General features: G+C 41.4%; 1 protein-coding gene and 2 pseudogenes across 1 annotated transcript; 1 reads left to right on the forward strand and 2 right to left on the reverse strand.

The window, feature by feature from the left end:
• Positions 1-1998: 1998 nt before the first annotated feature.
• Positions 1999-8168, reverse strand: LOC121560436 (IST1 homolog). The gene is made up of 11 exons (XM_045209952.1): positions 8109-8168; positions 7530-7670; positions 7335-7431; positions 7022-7202; positions 4999-5086; positions 4503-4586; positions 4296-4406; positions 3237-3398; positions 2781-2903; positions 2169-2213; positions 1999-2037 (listed from the first exon to the last, which is right to left on the reverse strand). The coding sequence occupies exons 2-11, from the start codon at positions 7530-7532 to the stop codon at positions 1999-2001; spliced, it is 933 nt and encodes a 310-aa protein (XP_045065887.1). The 5' UTR covers positions 7533-7670; positions 8109-8168.
• Positions 8169-9123: 955 nt separating this feature from the next.
• On the reverse strand, positions 9124-14861 carry LOC123482417 (annotated as a pseudogene).
• Positions 14819-15775, forward strand: LOC123482416 (annotated as a pseudogene).
• Positions 15776-23582: the final 7807 nt, after the last annotated feature.

The raw sequence follows: 23582 nt of genomic DNA on the forward strand, positions 1-23582 counted from the left end.
ATTCCGCTTCAAACTTAGTTGAAGTACACTTAATTTTATTTATTTTCTGTTTGTTTCAAAGTATTTTCAAGTCGTTGAATGAAACCTGCTCCCTTAGCAATGGGTCCCTCAAGGCTTAGGAGACTAGTTTCTGTGGAGACAACAAACCCAGTTAACCTGTTGGAATGTTGAATGAGGATTATTGAGTGGGGTTTTGAGACATCCGTGTCTGTGTGTAACCCTTTACCTGCCTCATCCACTGAGGCATCCATATCAGTCAAGCTTCACTGTTCATGTAGTAATCTACCCTCTGGTGGCAGTACTAGCATCTACACTGCACTACCAGCTGATTCGCTTTGATTACAGCAGACACTGCTTCACTTGACAAATATGACAACACCAAAACAATTACATCTCTCCGAAATTAGCCACACCAGAACTTCAATTAGAAATATGTCCTTTATTAGACAGAAAAAAAACATAGCTATTATCTGTTTTGTGTTGACAAGATATACACTTGCTAATCAAAGTTAGTATCAAACATTCTTCAAACAATCCTACAGCACACCTAAGAGGATGAGCAGTGAGCAGGTCACTGTACAGTAGTGTTAAAGCCATATTTTTAGTATGAGTGGAGTAGACAGGCCTATCTTCCATCCATTATAGATTGGTGAAAACAAGCTATAAGACAGGAACAGCAAATCCACCCCCTTTCTCTCGTTTATCAAAACGCTTCTTCCATCACCAAGATTCAATACATTTTCATCAAATTTAAAAAAACCTTGAACTAATTTTAACAAAGACTATATAAATTGAGAAATAGGCATGTTATGTGTACATCGTCTGAATATACTTATAGAACGGGAAGGCTTCTCTGGTGATGGTCAATGCAGTGTGGTGCCCCGATACGCATACATAGATTAACATACTGAATCACACTATAAACCTCTCTTACACAAAGAGGAAGAAAGAACCCATGACATTTTGAGGGGCGTATTTACATCACAAACTTACATGGTCAAGTGGTTTTTCATATAGACTATCATTTCTGTCACCAGTCAAATCATGCATTCCCTTCGCAATTCATTGCATGGGTTAGATTACACAAGCATGGAAAGTGCATGTATAGTGTTAGACTAAATCAGCTTTAAAACAATAAAAGTTAATTTTATTAGGAGAAAAAAATACACCAAATTATTTCAAGTCTGATTGAATCCCTCCACCGCATGTAGGGTAACAATAGGTCATAGAACAGGTTTCAGACGTCGCCAAAGGTTCAGAGCCAAGTAATGAAGGTAAAACCGACATGGACAGGGTGCTACGGCCTTGAAACTGTCCTGGGCCTTAATACTTTCGCCAATGGGTGTGTGCCAAAAAGTTTTTTCTACTATGCGATTCGGTGACAGTTCAAAACCAGTTTCATGAAACTCACCAACAAGTAACGATTGAGATTCTGTATCACTCGATCCAGTCTCTGGACAGAGAGACACGATTAGTTAAGACTGTTTGATTATTAACCAAATGTTGGCTCATACTGTGAGTCAGATACGTACAACCATAGCACAGAACGCTCGGGTTGCATAGAATAGTAGTTACTATCAGGAAGGCCGTTTTATATCCAAAGTGCTCATATAAAGATGACATCTATGCGGTCCAGTTTTGATTGGATGTGGTCGATAATAAAATGTACTGTCAAATAGCCCTCTAAAGGGCCTTCACCTTCCAGTGTGCCAGACAGACACGTGGTTGAATGAGGTACAGTTAATGTTAACATCAGTAAAAACACAGTGGAAGTTTCACTGCAAAAGGGTGCCAATACAAATATTTCAATATTTCCTGATACTGTAGCTGCGGTGACTGACAACACAGAGGAGCATGATGGGATACTGGAGGACTAGGTCTTCTTCTTCAGATCCTCAAAGCGTGCGTGACAGGTCATCAAGTGGCGATGTCGTCAGAGCTCGCAGTGTTCGTCCAGCTCCAACGGAGGAAGTGGGGCGTGTGGGGAACTGAGGGCGCTCAGGGGTTGTTATCGTAATCTGGGATGAAGGCCGGGGCCTTTGGAAAGAACATAGGTTTAGATTTACATTACAAATACACCCCAATGCAACTGTTATGCAAAAAGCAAGCAATACTATCGTTGAAGGATTGACGTGTGGGAAAGGATATATTCATTGAAAACAACTTACCAAGACCTGGGATGGACCAGAAGGTTTAATAGACAGCTCATCAATCTAAAAAAACACGCATGTTTGGGCGATCTCTCTACCCTGCCTGCATGTTGAAATGTTAAAGTTCATAGATACACTTGAGAAGGCAGAGGGAAAACAATGTTTTGTATGTTAGTATGTGATTGGGAGGAGAATCATTGAAGTAGTGCGTTGCTGAGAAAGCCACACCGCTGGGGTAGAATGAGCAAAAAGCAAGAGCTAATAATATAATTCACCTCAAAATTGCATTCTTCCCACTGTGAAGAACTTTGCTTCCCTACTACATCCAGTAACATACTAGTTTGACAGCAACAGATTCTCTTTCAGCATATTATACTCACTCAGAGCATTCAAAGACAGTCGTATGCAGTTCAGCACAAGGTTAGTGATTAGCAGTTCATACCAGCTATGGCCGTTTCCACATTCTATCTGTTCTTATCCAATCCCTATCATGTCGCTGTAGCATAGCACTGTGCTGAAAAGAGATGGCACAAGCAAACTATAATGAACTCCTCTTCCCTGAAAGGTGAACTGGCCGTCTGTCCATCTGTCTGGAGAAGCTCAGAAGGTGCAGGGGGCTCTGACCTTCACAGACTCGTAGGTGGGGGGGGCAGCTCGGCAGCTCAGGGGGCTGCCCTCCCTCATTGGAGGCTGGAAGTTTGTTAAAATCATAGTGCCAACAGAGGGGCCGTTGAGGCCTGTGGGGCCGGGCATCTGAAGAAAAAAGCGAATATAAATAAAAACATCCCATTCATATCAACATCTCTATTTTTTCAGTCTTAAAGCTGGAATCCTTATGTGAAATCACCATGTCTGTTAGCTGATATTAAGCAACACGAAGTTACAGCAAACAAGCTAACACTGTTTTCTTTCCCCTCTGCACATCATTGCACGCGCGATAGAAGAGCGCAATATGTGCTGCGCTACCCTGCTTGGACACCTCGGCACACCACAAACAATAGCGTCAGTGGCGTTGTTTCCCCCTGCGGACTGGGCAAACAAGAGTTAGGTGTCGTTTATGCCACTCTATTAAAAGAATAGTCTTACTGCTCGCTTTGGGTGTTGGGTAGCTGGCGCTGATGGGGGGCCCATGGGCATGGCTCCAGCGGGTCGGGCGCCTCCACCACCTCCTCCACCGCCTGGCTTCTTGAAGTCCAGAGTCCCGCGTCCCGATGGGTCAGCCTCCTCGCCTGCTTGCACACCCTCTGGCTGCGAGGGGGAAATAAAAATCCAATGTTATTCATCGCGGTTAGGCATAAACAATAGGTGTAGACTAAAAGTTGGTGCCATGGTCAATCCAGCGTCTGCATTGGTCATGCAGCATTTTATGGTGATGCGGCCTCTGCAGAAGTCAGGGCATTCATACTGCTTGCGCGTCGCCGAGCAGCGCCAGAGCTGATGTCGGAAGTGAGTTTGTGTTTATAAAGGACCTCCGCGCCCCCACATGCCGTCAAACAATTCATGTCAATGCGGAGCTATCACCGAGACCCTCTGCATTGTTAAAAAATTCACGAAGGCGAGCGATGCTGTGCAGAGCTTGATTTGGCCTCTGCATGCCCTCCGGAAGGCCTGCCAATTGCGTCCACACCCTCCATACAAGCCTCCGACCACATTTTTCGGATCAAGCATAAATTGGCTTTAACAGTGATGTACAGACCCTTCCCAACAATGCAGAGAGAAATAAAATAGAGAAAAAACTGAAAAGTAATAATCAAAGTAATAATGAATACACAATGAGTAGCGATAGCTTGCTTATATACACGGGTCCAGTCCGGGGGTTCGATGTGCAGGGGTGCGAGAGTAATTGAGGTAGAGATGTACATATAACCAGGAATAAAGTTACTTGGCAACAGGATAGGTAATGAACAGTAGCAGCAGTGTATGTGATGAGTCAAAGGTTAATGCAAAAAGGGTAAATGCAGATAGTCTGGGTAGCTATTTTGTTAACTATTGAACAACCTATTTAGCAGTATGTTGGCTTGGGGGAAGAAGCTGTTCAGGGTCCTGTTGGTTCCAGACTTGGTAGTATATAAATAGTAGTCAGTCAGGGGGTCGGCACACAGGTGAATGGTGGGAGGCAGACCGGTTTCATCATCAGATACTCACTCTGACCATGGCGTCTGACTCGTAGGGCACGTTGTAGTTCTTGGCAATCTCAATGAGGTAGCGCTCCACCAGGATCTTAGGAGGAGCCTCTACACTCAGTTTATGCATGAGCTATGGGGTAAAGTAGAGACAGAGAAATATGTTTTAGGCACACAGAAACAAAAACATCAACATATATCTTGAAGCAGGCCATCTGAAAATTCATACCCTATCATTGACAGTCCCGATTTGGTTTGTCCTACAGAGCTTGCCATACTCCTTGCTGTATTTGGCACACAGCTGGTCAGACACCTGTATGGAGAAAGCACAGTATCAAGGATCACAATACAGCAAAAAGTGTACAAACTACATTACATTTTTTTACTGAGGACTAGTTTCAAGCTTTATTAGTCGTATGTACGGAATACACATCGTATACATGGTCCAACGAAATGCTTACTTGCAGGTTCCTTCTCGACAAGGCAACAACAATAAGAAATAATAAAAGATAAGAATTCAAACAAAGTATATGGCAGTACAATAGAATAATACATTGTAGCATAAGTATAATACAGGAAGGCACAATTTCTAGTCCAATAGTTACATGTGTATTAGGGAAGGGGGGTACGCAAGTGTTTAAATTAGGCAGTATAGTAAGACTAGTCCAAGCAACTAGGCATGCTATCTCCAGGGTCAACGCAGCAGCACATTGCATACTACTCACAATTTTGAGCTCGTTGACCTCAGACTGCAGACGTGGGGCTGCCCAGATGAGAGTGGACACAGCCTCCTGCAGGCCAGGGTCCAGCTCCCTGTCAAGAAATAGACAAATAGGTGTTAAGGACAGGGCTTGACAGATTTTTTACTGTCTGAAAGCTCAAAAAAATGTGTTCAAAAATGAAAAATGGTCTGTAACACCATGGGCCAAAAGGGTGACTTCAAGTGGTATTGTATGATGCAACGAACAACTTTACAAAATACAATTCTCAGAAAAATGTAGGCCACCCTCTGCCTATTGACTTCTTTGTATATTCAGATTGTCTCAAAATAGAACACTGCCCCTTAAAAAAATACTAATATGTCTTATTGTCACGTACACCAGATAGGCGCAGTGAAATGTGTCGTTTTACTGGGTCAGCCATAGTAGTACGGTGCCCCTGGAGCAAATTAGGGTTAAGTAACTTGCTCAAGGGCACGTCGACATATTACTTTTCGTTACGCTCTAACCTCTAGGCTACCTGCCGCCCTTTAAGGCTCTCCTGGAGGATGGTTGGCAATTCTTAAATAGCCTAAATAATATTTTAGCATTACAATTACAACCAAATATGCATGTCTTTATTAAATATTTTCCTTATTTAATGAATAAGGGATCAAATGGCTTAGGCAGCCTACTTCAAATCAAGGCTAAAATATTAAGGTTTTTGTGGAGATCTATTGACAGGATAGGAGGAATTTCACAATTAGGCTACTCTTAGGGCCGGGGCGAATCCAGTATCGCGATACTCGGTAGTATCGTGGCAAGGAAACAAAACACGAAGCGGATTTAACTTCTTTAGGAAAACAGCCTTAATGTTGGAAACAAACATTATGTTGTCATCCAGAGTCACATTTATGTATTTTCCAAGCTATAGCACACAATATTTTACATATAGCAGGTTTTTAAAGGACCAAAGAGTTGCGTCTGCTTCGGGTTTTGCGATACTGGTATAGTCTCGGCCCTAGCTATTCTAAGAATATTTTTAACACTGTCAGAATGACATGTCCAATGTTGAATTGAGAGGAATAGAGTCAACTCCCAATTTTGAGTGCTTGACATGCGTTTTTTTATAACTGGAGTAAGTTAACGCGCCCGTTCATCAACTGTGTGTCGGTCATTTATTCAAGAGCGCTGGACACATTTTTTTTAGGATATCGGACATGACAATGACATTAATACCTGCAATTAGCTAAATACTTAACTACCAAGATAACTAGCCAGGCTACACGATATGTTTTGAGTTGGCTAACTAGTCAGTCTGTTAGTCTAACATTATTTTGTAGGCCATAGCCTACCTGCTGCAATATCTCTCCTCAGGCCCAATCACACTGGCATAAATGCATGGGATGCACACTTGACTTTTCCAGGATTTTCATGGCTGTATGATCCCTGTTTGGTAACCAAAAATGTACTGTCACTGGGCAAATAACTAACTAGCAAGGAAGATCAACAAATATGCTCTGCGCTTTGATCATCTCGTGACCGCAAGACCACCTGTCAATGCAATAATTATACTACGATGCGCTCTGCAGAAATTGGGAGAACAGTGCGCAACACATTGCTTGCGGAGGACACTGGTCCAATTCTGATCTGAGCAATTTTTGGATATAGGATTTATTTATATTTTTTACTTGTCCATCCAGACAACTTACAGTAAATCTATATCCTTCTTGTCCAACTATTTGTCCGGGCCAGGTAAAACGAGCGTTAATGTCAAGCCCTGAAGGATAACCTCAAACACCCATAATAAGGCCAGGAGTTTTTCCTTGACTAGGAGAAATTCTGGCTCTTCTTTCAATTGTCTTTAATCGATTCCTTGCATCCGCTCTCGTCGCTGTCTCAAAACGCATGGGAAGAGAAGTCCCAAGGCTCCTCCCCCCTCTAACCTCATCCAATGTGTTTTGAGGAGGCGGCAAGGAGACATGATGCAAGGAAATAAACAATTGAGAAAGAGCCTCCTTGTCCGAGTCCTCTAGGCTGGCTCACTCACTTCATGGACTGGATGAGGCCAAAGCGAGCCAGCAGCAGGTCACAGTACAGTTCTAGGATCTCCATGGCCTCTACCAAGTAGTCCTCTCTGATGATGTGCTCCACACGGATCCTTGCTCGCTCATCCTTCCCTGTTGACAGATAGTCTGCAATCTCCTTCCGCGCCTTCTGAGCTAGCTCAGCTACAAAGAGACAGAAGATCCATTCTGTAAGCATTTATTTTAAAGACAACCCGAGAAACAAAAATGTCAATGAACAGAGACTAGGCTACATCTTGCACAGTGTTTGTGTGTGTATGTAGTTGCCAGGCTCACTTTTCTTTTTCTCCAAGAGCTTCAGACGATTGATCACCAGTCGGAGATTGACCCGGAGTCTTTCTGCTTTAAATCCTCCCCCAAGCATGATGGCCAGCTAAGGAAACAAAATAAGTTGGTATTGAAAAGAGGAGCCAATACATACTGGCAAGTCTGACAATTACTTTGCCACACTGACATGCTGTCATCACCCACCATATTGTTTTCACCTATCCTTTGTTCAGAGAACGTGAAGATGACAGGGATGAGGGAATAAGGAGAGGTTTCGACCCTAGTGAGTCATCACCATCATGTGAGCAGGTTGATGGCCACACCAGTAACTACAGCCAGGTAGGACTGAAGCGGACATTAAAACAGACAGCCATTGAGCTATGTAGCTAATTTAGCTATTTTACTAAGCTGTCAGTAGAATCCACACTCTGAAACCAATAACACTGGCTAACTAGCTTACATCGCCTCTATCGGAAATACAGAAAGTACACACATTACTTTGTTGAATTAACCAAATCCATGTTGATGGATCACATAGTAAAGGAATTGGTTAGCTAACTAGCTAGTTTGCACAACAAGGACGAAGAAATCTAGTTAGCTAACTACTAGTAACGTTATGCTAGCTAACGTTAGCTAGTTTGATAAACAAAGCAATGCTGTTCGATTCAAAACGTATCCAGCTAGCTACAGTAATGCTACCTATAAAAAGATCAACCAATATAAAACATAGTATATATAATCATTTACATTTTATATCTAATGAATACAATTTTTTGACATTACCTGTTACGGTCGTCAGCTAGGTAAACAGCAACTTGTCGAGTTGTTTGACTTCCGTGAATGTGATCCTTGCTTCTTCAATCACAAACCAAGATTGAGTGACGTCACGGGAATCTTTCAAAACGTGGTTTCTGCTGTTTACACCACTAGAAGGCGATGGTGGATTGGAGAGCCATAAACTAGATTTGAAATAAATTAGACCCAATGCCAAAAATGTACAGTACGCTAGCTTAGCCAGTGATGTTTTGAGGAAGACGACCACAATATATCTGGTCAAACTGCACAGAGCAGCAAGGCTGAGTTTCAAAACTACACCCCGCAGCTAAATTTTTAAAACCAGAAAAACCCTTTAATACTCACATGAAAAATAAGCTGCAGGAGTAGTAGTGTGAACCTTCAACAATAATCACTAATTGAATCAACGATTTAGCTAATAATAATAATACATGTTTTTGTCACGTAAACCGGATAGGTGCAGTAAAATATGGTTTTACGGCATGGGTCTACTCATTCCACGGAGGGCAGTGTCTGCGGGGTTTTCGGCTCCTCCCTTGTACTTGATTGATGAATTAAGATCACGGATTAGTAAAGAACTCCCCTCACCTGGTTGTCTAGGTCTTGATTTAAACGAAAAACCAGCAGACACTAGGACCTCCATGGAATGCCCAGTACTTCGCCCTGGCACCCAGAAAAGTATTCCGAGAAAAATAAGGAAAGAGTCAGCCCATAGTAGTATGGGGCCCCTGGAAGCAAATTATGGTTGAGTGCCTTGCCCAAGGGCACATCAGAAGATTTTTCACCTGCTGCCCCAGATCGATTAGCTGAACAGATCAATAGTGTGAATCTAATTGGTCACAAAAAGTCTGAATAAATTACATATGACAAGTCTTGCTTTTTTTTTATTGCAAATTACAAACTTGGAGCCTGGTTTAAAATCGTTTAAAAAAATCTGTACAAAGAAATATGCATCATCATAAACAGACATCATCATAACAATCAAATTGGGCGTATGAAAAAACATGTATGCACTAACTGTAAGTCTCTGGATAAGAGCGTCTACTAAATGACTCAAAATGTAAATGTAAATGTTACAACTTGAGTTTGCTGGCTGAGAGTTCTTTGTGTTTCTTCTTCTTGGAGCCCGGGTCCTTGGCTCCTTTAATCTGGCTCTTCACTTGGTCTTGTAGTTGGGAGAAGAAGGCGGAGGAGGAGCGGAGAGCTTTGTCCTTCCCCTCATCCTTGAACAGAGAACAAATAAAAAAAGCTCAACATCTATTTTTAAGAAACTATTTGCAACTGTGACAGACAGCTGAATCCTAGCTATTGTAATACATACAAATGAAAATGTGTGGAGCACACAATGGCCTTATCAGTCTATATCGATCACACAGAAATATAATGGAGGGGCTTGCATTTGAAAGACAATGTTAACTAAATATAAAAAACGAGACATGCAGAGAGAAAGAAAACACTGACCTTCAATAATGTTGCTTTGCCTCCCTTTGTGAGTTTCTTGAGGTTTTCTGCCACCTCTGCCTTTGATTGTTTCTTATTCTCTCCAGTTCTGTTAGCCTCCTTCAGTTTCTGTCTCTTCTCCTTCTCCTGGATCTTGATGCGCTTCACCTTCTTCTTCTTGCGTCTGTCTCGTTTCTTGTCTGTGGAGGTCTTTTCAGAGTCACCCAGCACGTCGCCAGCCTTGTTCTTCTCCTAAGATCAGAAAGGAAATGGTGTTACCCTGTCCTCAGAAGCATCTACTAAAAGGCTACTATGGTGGACAGCACAGTAGTTCATTGGTTGTCTTCAACCCTTGAATGCTTTTGTACGCGTCAGTGTCCTCTACTAGAATATGATTTCCCATAACGCCTTCATGAAATGTTCATGTTATGGAGAGGTATGCATGACAAACCTTGACTTCCTCTGGAGCCAATAGAGTGGCATTACTAGCACTGACTGGAGCGACTTCCTCCATAGCAATAGAAGGCAGATTGGAGACAACTTTCACTTCAGGAACAGGCTGCAGGACACAAAGAAAATAAAAAAACATATCAATATTGTGCAAAAAGCATTTCCACATTTGTACAAAATCCTTCATTATAAACTGGGTTGTTCGAGCCCTGAATGCTGATTGTCTGAAAGCCCTGGTATATCAGACTGTATACCACGCGTATGACAAAACATTTATTTTTACTGTTCTAATTATGTTGGTAACCAGTTTATAATAGCAACAAGGCACCTTGAGGGTTTGTGGTATATGGCCAATAAACCACGGCTAAGGGCTGTGTCCAGGCATTCCGCGTTGTGTCATGTATAAGAACAGCCCTTAGCCGTGGTATATTGGCCATATACCACACCCCCTTGTGCCTTATTGCTTAAATATACCATCTTTAAAGACAAGCATAAATTCTGGTTGTCATGCAAATGCTAGTGTTAGTTAGGGTGAGGTAGCTAGTGGGTAAGAGCGTTGTGCCAGTAACCAAGGTCGCTGGTTCTAATAGCCGTCTAGGTGAAAAATCTGTCGATGGCCCTTATAAGGCACTTAACCTAATTGCTCCTGTGTCGCTCTGGATAGAGCGTCTGCTAATGACTAAAATGCGAAATGTAGTTTATTAGGATCCCCATTAGCTACTGCACATGTAGCAGCTACTCTTCCTGGGGTCCACATAAAACGGATAAATACATGACAATGTACAGAACAGTAATAGACAAGAAAATCATAAGATATTACATTAAAAATAAAATAAGAGTTATATATAGGAAAGAGAGACGACAAAAATACTACTTACACACTATTCATATTTACAGTAGTTAAATTGGATCTTTAGAAAGAGGAGAGGCGCTGTGACACAATATGTTTTTTTAAAGCTAAACTTGCTTTTTGCCTGTGTAACCTCTGGTGGCAGAGCATTCCACGATGACATGGTTCTATACATAACTGAGCGACGCATTAAATCAGTTTTTTGGTTTGGGTACTGTGAAACCTATAGTGGTGTGTCTGGTGGGGTATGTCTGTTTGAAGTGTATGCAAATAGATTATACAAGTGGTTAGGCATTTTCAACACACAACTGTTTCTTAAAAAGACTAGAAGTGAAGTAGTCAATTTCTCCCCAACCATGAAAGACTATCATGCATGTTGTTGATGTTAGTTCTGTGTCTGCAGTTAAGGGCAAGGTGTGCTGCTTTGTTTTGAGCCAGCTGCAGCTTTGCAGTGTCCAGGGCACAAGGAAACATTGACAGGAAAACTCACCGGTTTGGGTGTGAAGTGGAAGTTAGAGAGAGCGTCAAGTTTAAGGAATAGAGAATCCATGAGCTTTTGAATTTCTACATGGGCTGGGTTTTCTTCTTCCTCTGTCTTTTGCTGAAATACAAGGGAAATAGATAGAAATAATAAAATAATAAATTCAACAAACAAAAAATGCATTCATTGCAATATACGAGAAAAGCCAAGTATGTTCACACTAAAAATATAATGAAATAACTACCTGATTCTGCTTGAGGTACTCTTGCTCATAAACCTCTGCAAGGCTCAGCCGCTCTTCTCATGGTCCAGAGTCAGCCTCTTCTTGTACTCAAACACCTCTTCCTTAGGCTTCTCTCCCTTGGACCACATCATCCCACACCTTGGAAAAAAAAATACATGTCCGAAAATAAAAATTGCCTTTGAAATGTGCCAATGCGGTTACGGAACTAAATACTGGATAGACCTATATTTGTTCCACCCATTTACTCAGAATGAAACGATGATGACACATTCAGCTGGATCCAACTGAGAATAGTTGTTCAGTTTGTTGTCAAGATGGAGTTAACAGTCTCTAAAGACGCGTTAGCTGACAACGTCGACGAAAAATGATCCATTCGCGATTCAATGGTGCAGACGTTGGTGTGTTGTTGAGATTCTGAAGGGCCAGATACTGTAGCAGTGACAAGAAGCTGCCATGTGGGGAATCTTAGGTGGCTCTTCTCAGCTAGTTTGATCTTGTTCTTTGATACTATGTCTTGTTTTTAGGTGTTTTGACTGATGTTGTCTATGCTAAAATGGCTCAGATTCACTAGCTAGCTAACCAACAACTATGACGATGTACTTGAAAGACAAGTTCTCATTGTGCAAATGTATGTTTTCAATAAACATTGGAGACATATAGTTTAAATGTTGTCAGCAATCTAAGCCAACCCGGTCTGTTTTGGCCCCATAGTTGAGCATGCGTTGGTTTTGTTGCTATACACTGACCTGGTCTTTAATTCTCTGCTTGATGATGTCCTCCAGCTGCAAAGTGGTTTCCTCTGTTACAGCAGGGGCTGAGAGAAAACAGAGTAATTGTTACCTGACTGAACAAACCCCTCTCTCTCTCTCACACACACACACAGCCGACACAAACTTGCAGTAAGTAAAATACTAAATAATCTCCAACAGGAATGACAGCTAAACTGAACAGGCTGACAAGTATGTGGTACGTACCCATCCTGGAGGCCGAGTCAAATGCCACATCCACCTCCAGAAGGCTGTTCTCTGGACGAGTCTGAGCAGACACCTCTCCTGTCAGTTGCCATGGCTTCTCTCCCATGGCAGCCTTTTCCAAATCCTGGATCTTTTCAGCCATCTGTGTAAGGTAAGAATTTACCATTTCATTAGTGTGCTACATAAAGTTCTATATCGGCAGATGAAATGAGAGTAAACTGAAATTACACCAAACCCAATTTAGATATTCTGAAACAACCCTTGAGGAAAAGCTTGCCTTGTCTTGTCGTTTCTCAAAGGATGATTTGGATTCAGGTTTTGTAGCATTTTGAGACTTTCCTCCAAAGATGTCCGCCATGTCTTCTCCCTCACTGTCGTCACTTTCTCCAGGTAGGTTAAAGGTCACACGTTTCAAAGCCTCCTTGGCTTGTCTGCACTCTTCATCCTCAACGAAGTTCCTAAAACAGCAAAGGCACAAACACAACACGTATACGTATCTTAAGTACAAAATGAATATCCCTCCCCTATATTCCCTATTGATGCAATTCCAACCATGACATTAATATGAGATTCCTGTATCTGCCACTTACTCATTTTCTTCATCATCATCTTCATCTTGCATCCCATCCATACTGTTGTCCTCATCCTCTGCGTCTGATTGGTCAGCTGTTTGTGCAGGATCATCATCCACAGCATCAAAGAAGTCTTTGTACTTCAGATTCCTGGAACTTTCCAGCTACAGAAAGAACATAGTACATTAATAGGAATTTAATCAGTGTGTTGGTCTACAGTAATGACACCAAACACATGTAAGCTGAACAGTAGCTAGGTCTGGCAGAGAGAAAAGCAATATGATACATACTGTGCTTGTCTTTTTGTTTTCTTTGGAAGAAACATCTTCACCGAAGAGGTCTATGTCTTCATCTTCATCTCCAGAGGGCAAGTCCTGGAAGTAGTCTACATCATCATCCCCCTCCTTCCCCTCCCTTTTGTCCATATCGTCCAAAAAGGACTCCATCTCTGAGAGCTTGAAGAACCTGTCATCAACCTCTGATGGAGGACCCAGTGGTTTTGACTCTCTCCGCTGAGCATTTCTTCTGTTTAGCTTGTTTTTCAATGCGTCCACATCAAAATCTACATCAGAGTCCTCGTCTGTGTTATCCCCTCTCAAGGCATCCATAGCAGTTTTAAGCATGGGTGGTTCTTCTCCTTCCCCATCTTCCAAATCCCCTTCTCTCATCTCCTCTTCTATGTCGTCACCATCTTGTTCATCCCCCTTCATCTGGCTCTGTCAGCATCCTCTTCATTAAACAGGATACTCAGAGCTGTATCCAAGGCAGCCTGACTCACTGCTGTCTCAAAGTGCTTCAGCACTGCAGTATTCTGGAGCTCCAGCTCCTGCCATATCTGTTCCTCATCAAAGTTCTCAACCACCAGCTGGTCCAGAGGGCTTCCCTTTGAGTCTGCTGGCTCATGGGTTTTGTGTAAATCATACAGGGTCTTAGTGAGAGAAGTGAAGTCTGGTTGCACTCCATCCTGAAGACTATACACACAAAGAAAGAATACAACTAGCAATGTTTGTTAACAGCATTCTTCAAGTAGTACAGTGGTTAGTAGGAGTCTTCTTCAACCAACCCTGGCTTTGGAAAAACCCACAGGGTGTGCATGGGTTTGTTCTAGCCCAGTACCCACACCTGGCTCAACTAATCATGGGTAGCTAAATTATTAGAATCAAGTTTATCGGGTGCTGGGCTATCTTTTAAGAATATTTGATGACGTGTTCTAGCTAACTAGCTATCCAAACAGGGAATGCTTGCTAGATGCTAGCTAGCCTTAGCATTGTGTAACGATGGCAGCAAGTGAGTGAATTGATTTTAAGTTAAACATATCTGGATATTATTATAAAGATGTTGCACTTACCTAAGAAAATGTTCTGGATGTGCAGTTTTTATGTTTAGTAGCTTTAAACAGCTCTCCAACGTGTTACCTATTTCCCCAGTAGCCATCGTTTTTCCCTCACATGGGAACATGTGTGTAACAAGAAAATATGCTCCCCCCGGAAACAAACCTCTAATGTGCTACAAAGATCCGGATAGCAGGTCCGGTTTAGATTTAGCTAGACAACATTCATATCCCAAATAACTTTATTTACAAGTGTAACATACGTTTTTAATTGAAAAGCAATATACGTGTGCTCTATCCCATTGTCTTGACATTCAAACCGATTCGCTATCCTACGTTGCACGAATCTTCGAAAATATGGCGGCGTCTGTGTTGAAGGTTGTACGTAAGTATAGATAGCTAGTAGCTAGTTGTTGTTGTTAGCCAGCTTGCTAACGGCAGCTTATAAATAGTGTTTCACATGTCAGAAACAGTCTCTTTAGACGTTTTTATCTCGGGCTACACAACAAAATAAGCTAGATCCACCGTTGTTAGTGCAGAATTACTTTTAGCAAGTGTTCCTGTTGCAAGCTACTTGACTTATCCAGGTAGCATATTCAATCAAATATGATCCGTACTCCGGAGGAGAAACAGAAACGGTTTGGCAGTATGGCAGAACTAAACACTCTATTTCTTTAGTTACAGGATCTCTCTCAAAGTGTGTTCGTCACACTTGTTCTCCAAATGCTGAGGACACTTTCAACCTCAACACCACTCTGCCAAGGTATTCCAGGATCTGTCTGGAAACTGGGAAGTGAATCACATTGCTATGAAGCTGTACCAGACATGGAGAAAGCCACTGCTCTTTACAGAGATGTGCTGGGGGGCTCAGGTCAGCGATAAAGTTCCTCTTCCTGAGCATGGAGTCTACACTGTCTTTGTGGAGTTGGGTAACACCAAGCTGGAACTGCTGCACCCACTCGGGAGAAGAGCCCCATTGCAGGCTTCCCTACAGAAGAACAAATCTGGTGGGATGCACCATATCTGCATTGAGGTGAGTCAGTCTTAGCAATGCTGCATGTGCTCTTCAGCCCACATGAATGGGCTGTATTCACTCACTCTATCCTTATCTCGCCTGTCGGTTCTCTAATGTAATCATAGAGTTATTTTTTGTGATTTCAGGTTGATGATATCAATACGGCGATAGTGGATCTGAAGGCTAGGAACATAAGAACCCTGTCAGCTGAACCACGGATAGGTGTCACGGGAAAATCTGTCATGTTCCTCCACCCAAAAGACTGTGATGGAGTACTCGTGGAACTGGAGCAAGCCTGAATACCCACAGGTCTCATAAACTCTGTAGTTCACAATTGCTCGGTTTGAAAATTGATTCATTATTGCACTTTTTTCCACCCAGTAATAAACGTGATAGAAAATGTTGATTTTTTAAAATGTGTAAGGGTTTTGAGCTTGGAAATATAATACAGTGGGGAGAACAAGTATTTGATACACTGCGATTTTAGCAGGAGACAGGAATCTGAAACAAAAATCCAGAAAATCACGTGACTTTTTAAGTAATTAATTTGCATTTTATTGCATGACATTATTTTGATACATCACAAAAGCAGAACTTAATATTTGGTACAGAAACCTTTTGTTTGCAATTACAGAGATCATGCACGTTTCCTGTAGGTCTTGACCAGGTTTGAAACCACTGCAGAGGGATTTGGCACTCCTCCAGCAGACCTCATCCCAGGCTTGCAGGACTGTCGCTGTCCTGGGGGTCGGCACTTTCAGCTCCCTCCAAAGATTTTCTTGTGGGTTCAGGTCTGGAGACTGAAGCTAGGGCCACTCCAGGACCCTTGAGATGCGCTAACTTACGGAGCCACTCCTTAGTTGCCCTGGCTGTGTGTTTCGGGTCGTTGTCATGCTGGAAGACCCAGCCACGGACCCATCTTCAATGCTCTTACTGAGGGAAGGAGGTTGTTGGCCAAGATCTCGCGACATACACATGGCCCCATCCATCCTCCCCTAAATCTACGGTGCAGTTGTCCTATCCCTTTTTCGCAGAAGCTAATCCGGGCAAAATGATGTTTCCAGATTGCTTCCACGGTTGGGATGGTGTTCTTGGGGTTGTAATACTCATCCTTCTTCTTCACTCCAAACACGGCGGGATGGAGTTTAGACCAAAAAGCTCTGATTATCTCCATCACCACAGACCTTCTGCTTCCTCCTCTGGATCATCCAGATGGTCATTGGCAAACTTCAGGACGGGGCCTGGACATGCGCTGGTTGAGCACAGGGGACCTTGCGTTGCGCTGCAGGATTTAACATCATCACAGACAGTGTGGTTGCTTTGGTTTTCTTTGGCACTGTGGTCCCAGCTCTCTTCAGGTCATGACCCAGGTCCTGGCGTGTGTTCTGGAAGCTGATCTCACCTTCGCCCCCTTTGTAGCAGGGAACGAGTTCAAACAGGTGATTAATACAGGTAATGTGGGAGAAAGGAGGCTTCTAAAAGAAACTAACAGGTCTCCAGGAATGGATCTGGTTTGGTAGTGTGATCAAATACTTAATGCAATAAAGTGCAAATGAATTACAAAAATCAGAGAATGTGATTTTCTGGATTTTTTGTTTCAGATTCATCTCTCACAGTTGAAGTGTACCTATGATAAAAATTACAGACTATCTACATGTTTGCTTAAGGAGGAAAACCTGCAAAAATCGCAGTGTATCAAATACTTGTTCTCCCACTGAAGAGTATTACAATTGTTTTCCCGGCTTTTTTGTTGGAAAATATTTATCTGCCTTAAAAGTTAGTGTCTATTTGCCTCTGCTCTGAAAATCAAGCAATGATTGAATCTCCACTGTATGGTGTATCAATTCACATTTATTAGATTCATTCATAGCAAGTCAATGAAATGCATAAGAGAATGTTTTTATGGCCAATAAGAACATTTATTTTAACTGAGTTTTTCTGAGATGATGGAGGCTGTGGGCAGCTGTTTATTAGGAAATGCGTCATTAATCATGCTACCTTTAGCTGGAGCTCTGGAATGAGCCAGTCTCTCTCCCTCTCTCCTTACGAAGAAAAGCAAGAAAGTGGCCTTATGATTTTGCAACTCTGCCCGAATAATTTGAAATTGCCATGCAACTGGACAAATGTCACTCAATATAAAAATGTAGACTGATATGATAAGGCATATATATTATGGAGTGTAAAGAGGTTGTTTCAGTGTACTAAAAGCATTCAAGCTTAATTGCATTGACATCTAACTGCCTGTCCAGTCTTGTCTTTGAGTGTTGCAGCTTTTCTTATTTCTCAGTACGTAGTGTTCTCCAGGCTGTTAGGAATTGGAGGGAATAACTGCAAAAGGAAACTTCCTCACAGTTTCTGCATGAATATAAATTCATAGCCTTCAGCATACATTCCTAATTACATTAGTCAGGCTCTTGTTTTGGAACAACATTTCCAGGCAATGTGTTTATGTACGCTGACTTTCTGCACGTTATGAACATGTAATAGTTTAATTTGCTGTGAAATACATGCACATTCAGTAGCTTTTACCATAATGCGTCACCAGCCTCAAATTCCAGATTAATCTTTTTACTGAACACAGAAAATAAATTCCATCCTGTAAAATTGATACTTTCAAATGCTGGGGTTAAAATATTTATTTCAAGCCTCACAGTTACCTTATCACTGCAGGAATGATTGAAAGCCAATTTGTTATGTCTGTTTTGGGACATATGTCACTGGGCAATCAGACACAAGTACCCATCGTCAACCTGAACTAAGGGGACTGATCATTGTATCAGGACTTCATGGGTGGTTGTAATATTTTCAATATTGCTTAACATTTTCAGCAATTTGTGTTGTCTCTGTCTGTCTGTTTCCTAAATAAAAAGGATTCATAAGATGGCAATCTTTGTTCAAATCAACACAACATAATTAACCAATGTGGTGGAGTCCATCTGACTGGGCATGAGTCTCCCTTTATATACTGAACAGTGCCTTCAGAAAGTATTCACCCTTTTACTTTTCCATAAGCATTCCTCATGAAGCTGGTTGAGAGAATGCTACCAGAGTGTGTAAGAAGCTGTCGTCAAGGAATGGAAAACATTGAAGAATCTAAAATCTAAAATATATTTCGATTTGTTTAACACTTTTTGATTACCACATGATTCCATGTGTTCATTTCATAGTTTTGATGTCTTCACTATTATTAAAGAAAATAGTAAAAATAAAGAAAAACCCTTGAATGATTAGGTGTGTGTCAAACTTTTGACTGATACTGTAAGTATTTCAACCCCCTGACAGTGATTAGCCAAAGTCCTTCTGCGTAAGTCTCTAAGAACTTTGCACATCACATTTGTACAATATTTGCATGATTCTAAAAAAAGTATTCATGCTCTGTGAAGACATTTTCGTGTCTTGCCATAGACTTTCAAGCTGATTTAAGTCAAAACTGTAGGTAGTGAGCCATCAGGAACATTCAATTATCTTGGTAAGAACTCCAGTGTATATTTGGTCTGCAGTTTTGTTGGTCAGAATGGTGAATTTGTAACCAGCACTGTTGGAAAGCATACTGAACCAGGTTTTCCTCTAAGATTTTGCTCTGTGCTTAGCTCTATTCTGTTTATTTTTATAAAACAAAAAACTCCCTAGTCCTCTCCATGCCACCACCATGCTTGAAAATATGAAGAGTGGTACTCAGTTGTGTGTTGGATTTGCCCCAAACATAATGCCCTTATTCAAACAAAGTTATTTCTTTGCCACATTGTTTGCAGTTTTACTTGAATGCTTATTATGCTTAGAGGGGAAATATTTTTGATTTAAGATAGCTCTTTCTTTTTCACTGCTTTGGACTAGGTTAGGAAGGACGCCTGTATCTTTGTAGTGACTGGGTGTATTGATACGCCATCCAAAGGGTAATATTGAATGTCTGCTATTTGTATTTATATCCATCTACCAATAGGTGCCCTTCATTATTGGAAAACCTCCTGAACTCCAGGTTGAATCTGTTTTTAAATTACTGCTCCGACTGAGGAACCTTATGAGATGAGGAGCGGAAAATAGAATATATTATTAACAGAGTGAGTCCAGCAACTTATTATGGGATCAAGCAAAGTTTTATCCTGAACTTATTTAGGCATGAATGAATGAATATATTGATAAGACATTAAATTTAAATAATCAGTACATAATTCCACTTGATACTATAAAAATGAAACATGACACAAAATCTCAATTTAATCCGCTTTTAAATTCAGAGGCTAGGAATAACAACAAATAATGTGGAAAAGTCAAGGGGTGTGGGAATACTTTCTGAAGGCACTGTAATTTTTTCCATAACTTGCCACTGAGGCAAAGATTAATGGATTTTATTGCATAATATGAAGTATGATGGTTTAACTTCCTCCTCTTTCTAGTTATGTATGTCATTTAGCTGCACACTGATGCATTAGGAATAATTACTGCTTATAGATAATTCACTTCCCATTCAGTGAAATCTCATTAAGATCGGTTTAAACAGAAATGTACCTGTTATGACTGGTTATCTTAGGTTAAAAAAATATATAACTATCAAATATGCAATAATAAAAATATCAAATAGTTTTTGTACTACATAAAAGTGATTTGTAAATTGAAAAGTGCAGAAAATATGATTCAGATGGTTTTTTTCCATCCAATGATTTCGTTGTTAGGTTATAGATTGGCTATAGATTTGCTATAGCTCATTAATTGTGATCAACAAATAAATAGATGCCCAATTATGGTGTTTTGTTTGGTCGCACTGTACTCTTTGTAAGGCTATTTTCTTCTCTCCATTATCTTTTCCGTCTCGGTGGTCGGGTGGGGTTTGAGTCTATCGCCTCTGGTTGCCGCCATTAACGACGGGAGAACCACAGATGTTCTACAAACTGTGGGAGAACCCTTTTATGGGGAGAACTGCAGTAGGGTCTTTATACACGTTCCGGGGGCAGCTTCAACTGGTACTTATATTTGGTAGAGTCCTGGGCTGGTCGCTTGTCTCGATGTAATCTGATCCAACAAGTGTCTTGGAACCATCATCAGCTAACGAAAGGGAGCGATTTGAGCGACCGAAGAACATACGTTGAATTCAGCAGGTAAGATAGTGTGGCCTTCATTTATCTACAAAGACATTTTAGATTTATCATTACCGCCGAAAGAAAGGTGCGGTCATTATGTGACATCTTTTGAAGAGAGCAGACAGCACGCGGATAGGTTGACGACCTGCAACCAACGTTAGCTAATTCACCAATATGTAATTTTTAACTGCCTGCTCGAATCAATGCAGGGTAATTATCCAATAAATTCTTGCATTCTCGAAATGGGGAATATAAAACTAACTGAACAACGTTGATTTTAATTATGGTGTTATATGGAGAAATAATTTATGTGCACATCTACCAGGTGTATAATGTAGCAGGCTGTGCGATAAAGTAGCCTAGCCACTGAAACAATTGTTGACTTGTAATGTAAGGTGATCTATGGCCCTCTCTCTCTCTCTCCCCCTCTCAGCTCTCTCTCTCTTCCTCTCTCTCTCTCCCTCTCTTACACACACATTACACAAGAGCATCTGCGTGAATTTGATCACAACTGGTCCAAAGTGCACTTCATCTCCCCTGACTGTATGCGTGAGATTCATTGCAATTGTGTAATTACATTACAGCATAATACAGAATTGACATGATATAACAGTTATGATCGAAAGCTTCTGATTTCCCTGATTCTATGTGTTGGCTAGGAGGTTATATAGAGTGCCTAATGAATAGGTGAAACACTCTTACCAGAAATGATTGTATGGACTCTTTAAAACAGATTTAATTGCAATTGTTACAGTAGGCTATAAACAGAAGAAGTAGTAAAACTATTAAATACCAATACTATGTCATAGTCTGTCGACAGCTAGCTGATTTGGTTGTGGTCTGTGAGAGAATGTTTACGTCATAACACAAGTGTTATGCAAGCGGGTAAACTGACTTGTTTTGTAATCTCTCTTGTCAGCCATAACAGGTTATTGTTATTTGTTTATTGGTTTATCATCATAACATAGAGAGGAAATGCCAGGTGCCATATTAGTGCTTGAGTTTATCATCATCTTACCAATACATAAAGACACCCTGCACTAATATTATCAGCACACACACACACACACACGCACACACACCCAGCGCCACAAAAATGGGACTGCTAATGAGAACTGTCTGCTTTTGATGCTCAACTTTGTCTGTTGTGTACCACTCTGTTCCAGAATATTAGTTGTACAAGATATTAGAACAGACAGCCCATCACTGTAATTAAATTTTGGTGTATGTTTATAGAAACTCAAGGAGACATGTCAGGGTTTTTAAGCTCAGTGGAGTTAAATCGTGTCCGGTCTGTCTGATGCTGCTGCATATTGATAGAAATGTGTATTTGAAAGCCTACATAAAAGCAAGCCCAACTAAATCTGAAATTGGCTTAAATTAGACAAAACCATGTTCTGATTACATGCTGATTTGTCCTTGCAACCAGGCTTGGTACAAATTATAACTGCTTCAAGACTGTAGAATTGAAAGATGACAGATGATGTAGCTTGATGACAGCATGTTTCATATTTTTGGCTTAGGGGGCTTGATGTAGTTTATCAATACATGTTTTATTCATATACACTATGTATACAAAGGACACCTCCCTCAAATATGGTGGATTTGCTGACAGGTGTTAAAATCGAGCAATGAGCCATGCAGTTCCAGGACAAACATTGGGCAGCGGTAAATATTTTACTGAAAAAACTCAGTGACTTTCAACGTGGGCACTGCCTTTAAATCCCACCTTTCCAACAAGTGTTGTCAAATTTCTGCCCTGCCAGAGCTGCCCTGGTCAATTGTAAGTGCTGTTATTGTGAAGTGGAAATGTTAGGAACAATAACGGCTCAGCCGTTAAGTGGTAGGCCACACAAGTCACCTAACGGACCGCCGGAGTGCTGAAACGCCTAGTGCATAAAAATCGTCTGGTCTCGAAGGTTGGTAACACTCTACTACCGAGTTCAAACCTGTCTCTGGAAGCACTGGCCAGCATAAGAACTGTTAGTCAGGAACTTCATGAAATGGGTTTCATGACTAGCGCAGCCGCACACAATCCTAAAATCACCATGCGCAATGCCAAGCGCTGCGAGTGTTGTTGTAAACTGGACTCTGGAGCAGTGGGAAACACGTTTCTGAGTGAGGAATCACACTTCACGCATCTGGCAGTTGACTGACGAATCTGGGTTTGGTGAATGCCAGGAGAACGCTACTGCCCGAATGCATATGCCAACTGTAAAGTTTGGTGGAGGAGGAATAATGGTCTGGGGCTGTTTTTCATGGTTCCCGAAGAACTCCTAGCGTAGTTGGTGTTGGTGGTGCAGTGGGTGTGGGAGTAACCTAACTACAGCATACAATGACATTCTAGACGATCTCAGTATTCCAACTTATGGCAACAGCCTGGGGAAGGCCCTTCCTGTTTCCAGCATGACAATGGCCCTCATGCACAAAGCGAGGTCATACAGAAATGAATTGTCGAGATCGGGAAGACCTTGACTGGCCTGCACAGAGCCCTGACCTCAACCCCATCGAACACCATTGGGATGAATTGGAACGCAGACTGCGGGCCTTATCGCCCAACGCCATGCCTGACCACTAATGCTCTTGTGGTTTAATGGGAAGCAACTCTACAGCAATGTTCCAACATCTAGTGGAAAGCCTTTCCAGAAGAGTGGAGGCTGTTATAGCAGCAAAGGTAATTCAAACCCATATTAATGTCCATGATTTTGGAATGAGATGTTCAACGAGCAGGTGTCCACATACTTTTGGTGTCTAGTGTATCTTGTTTAGGATGACTGTAAATTAGAATACAGTAACATGATGACTACAAGATGAAAATACAAACGCTTAACTGTCTACACACCACTGCGCACACACTGGTTAAATCAATAAGTCACATCATCGCCCAAAAGAACTAATGTGGAACAGACATTTTAGACGACGCTCAGCCTGCGCGGGTAAATTCCATGATTATAAAAGTATCACCAAATTACATTTCAACTTGTCAGTGTTAATTCATATTTGGAAATTCACTTAGAGCCATTGGATTTTG

The sequence above is a fragment of the Coregonus clupeaformis genome, chromosome 32 (assembly GCF_020615455.1).
Source record: "Coregonus clupeaformis isolate EN_2021a chromosome 32, ASM2061545v1, whole genome shotgun sequence".
Lineage (NCBI taxonomy): Eukaryota > Metazoa > Chordata > Actinopteri > Salmoniformes > Salmonidae > Coregonus > Coregonus clupeaformis.

Bases quoted from the DNA above. Each gene is read 5' to 3' on its own strand.
- LOC121560436 (XM_045209952.1), bottom strand. The intron at 7,203-7,334 runs GTGAGCCTGGCA...GTCTCTTTGTAG, and splicing joins GCTCTTGGAGAAAAAGAAAA to CTGAGCTAGCTCAGAAGGCG. The intron at 2,038-2,168 runs GTAAGTTGTTTT...TTCTTTCCAAAG, and splicing joins CTGGTCCATCCCAGGTCTTG to GCCCCGGCCTTCATCCCAGA.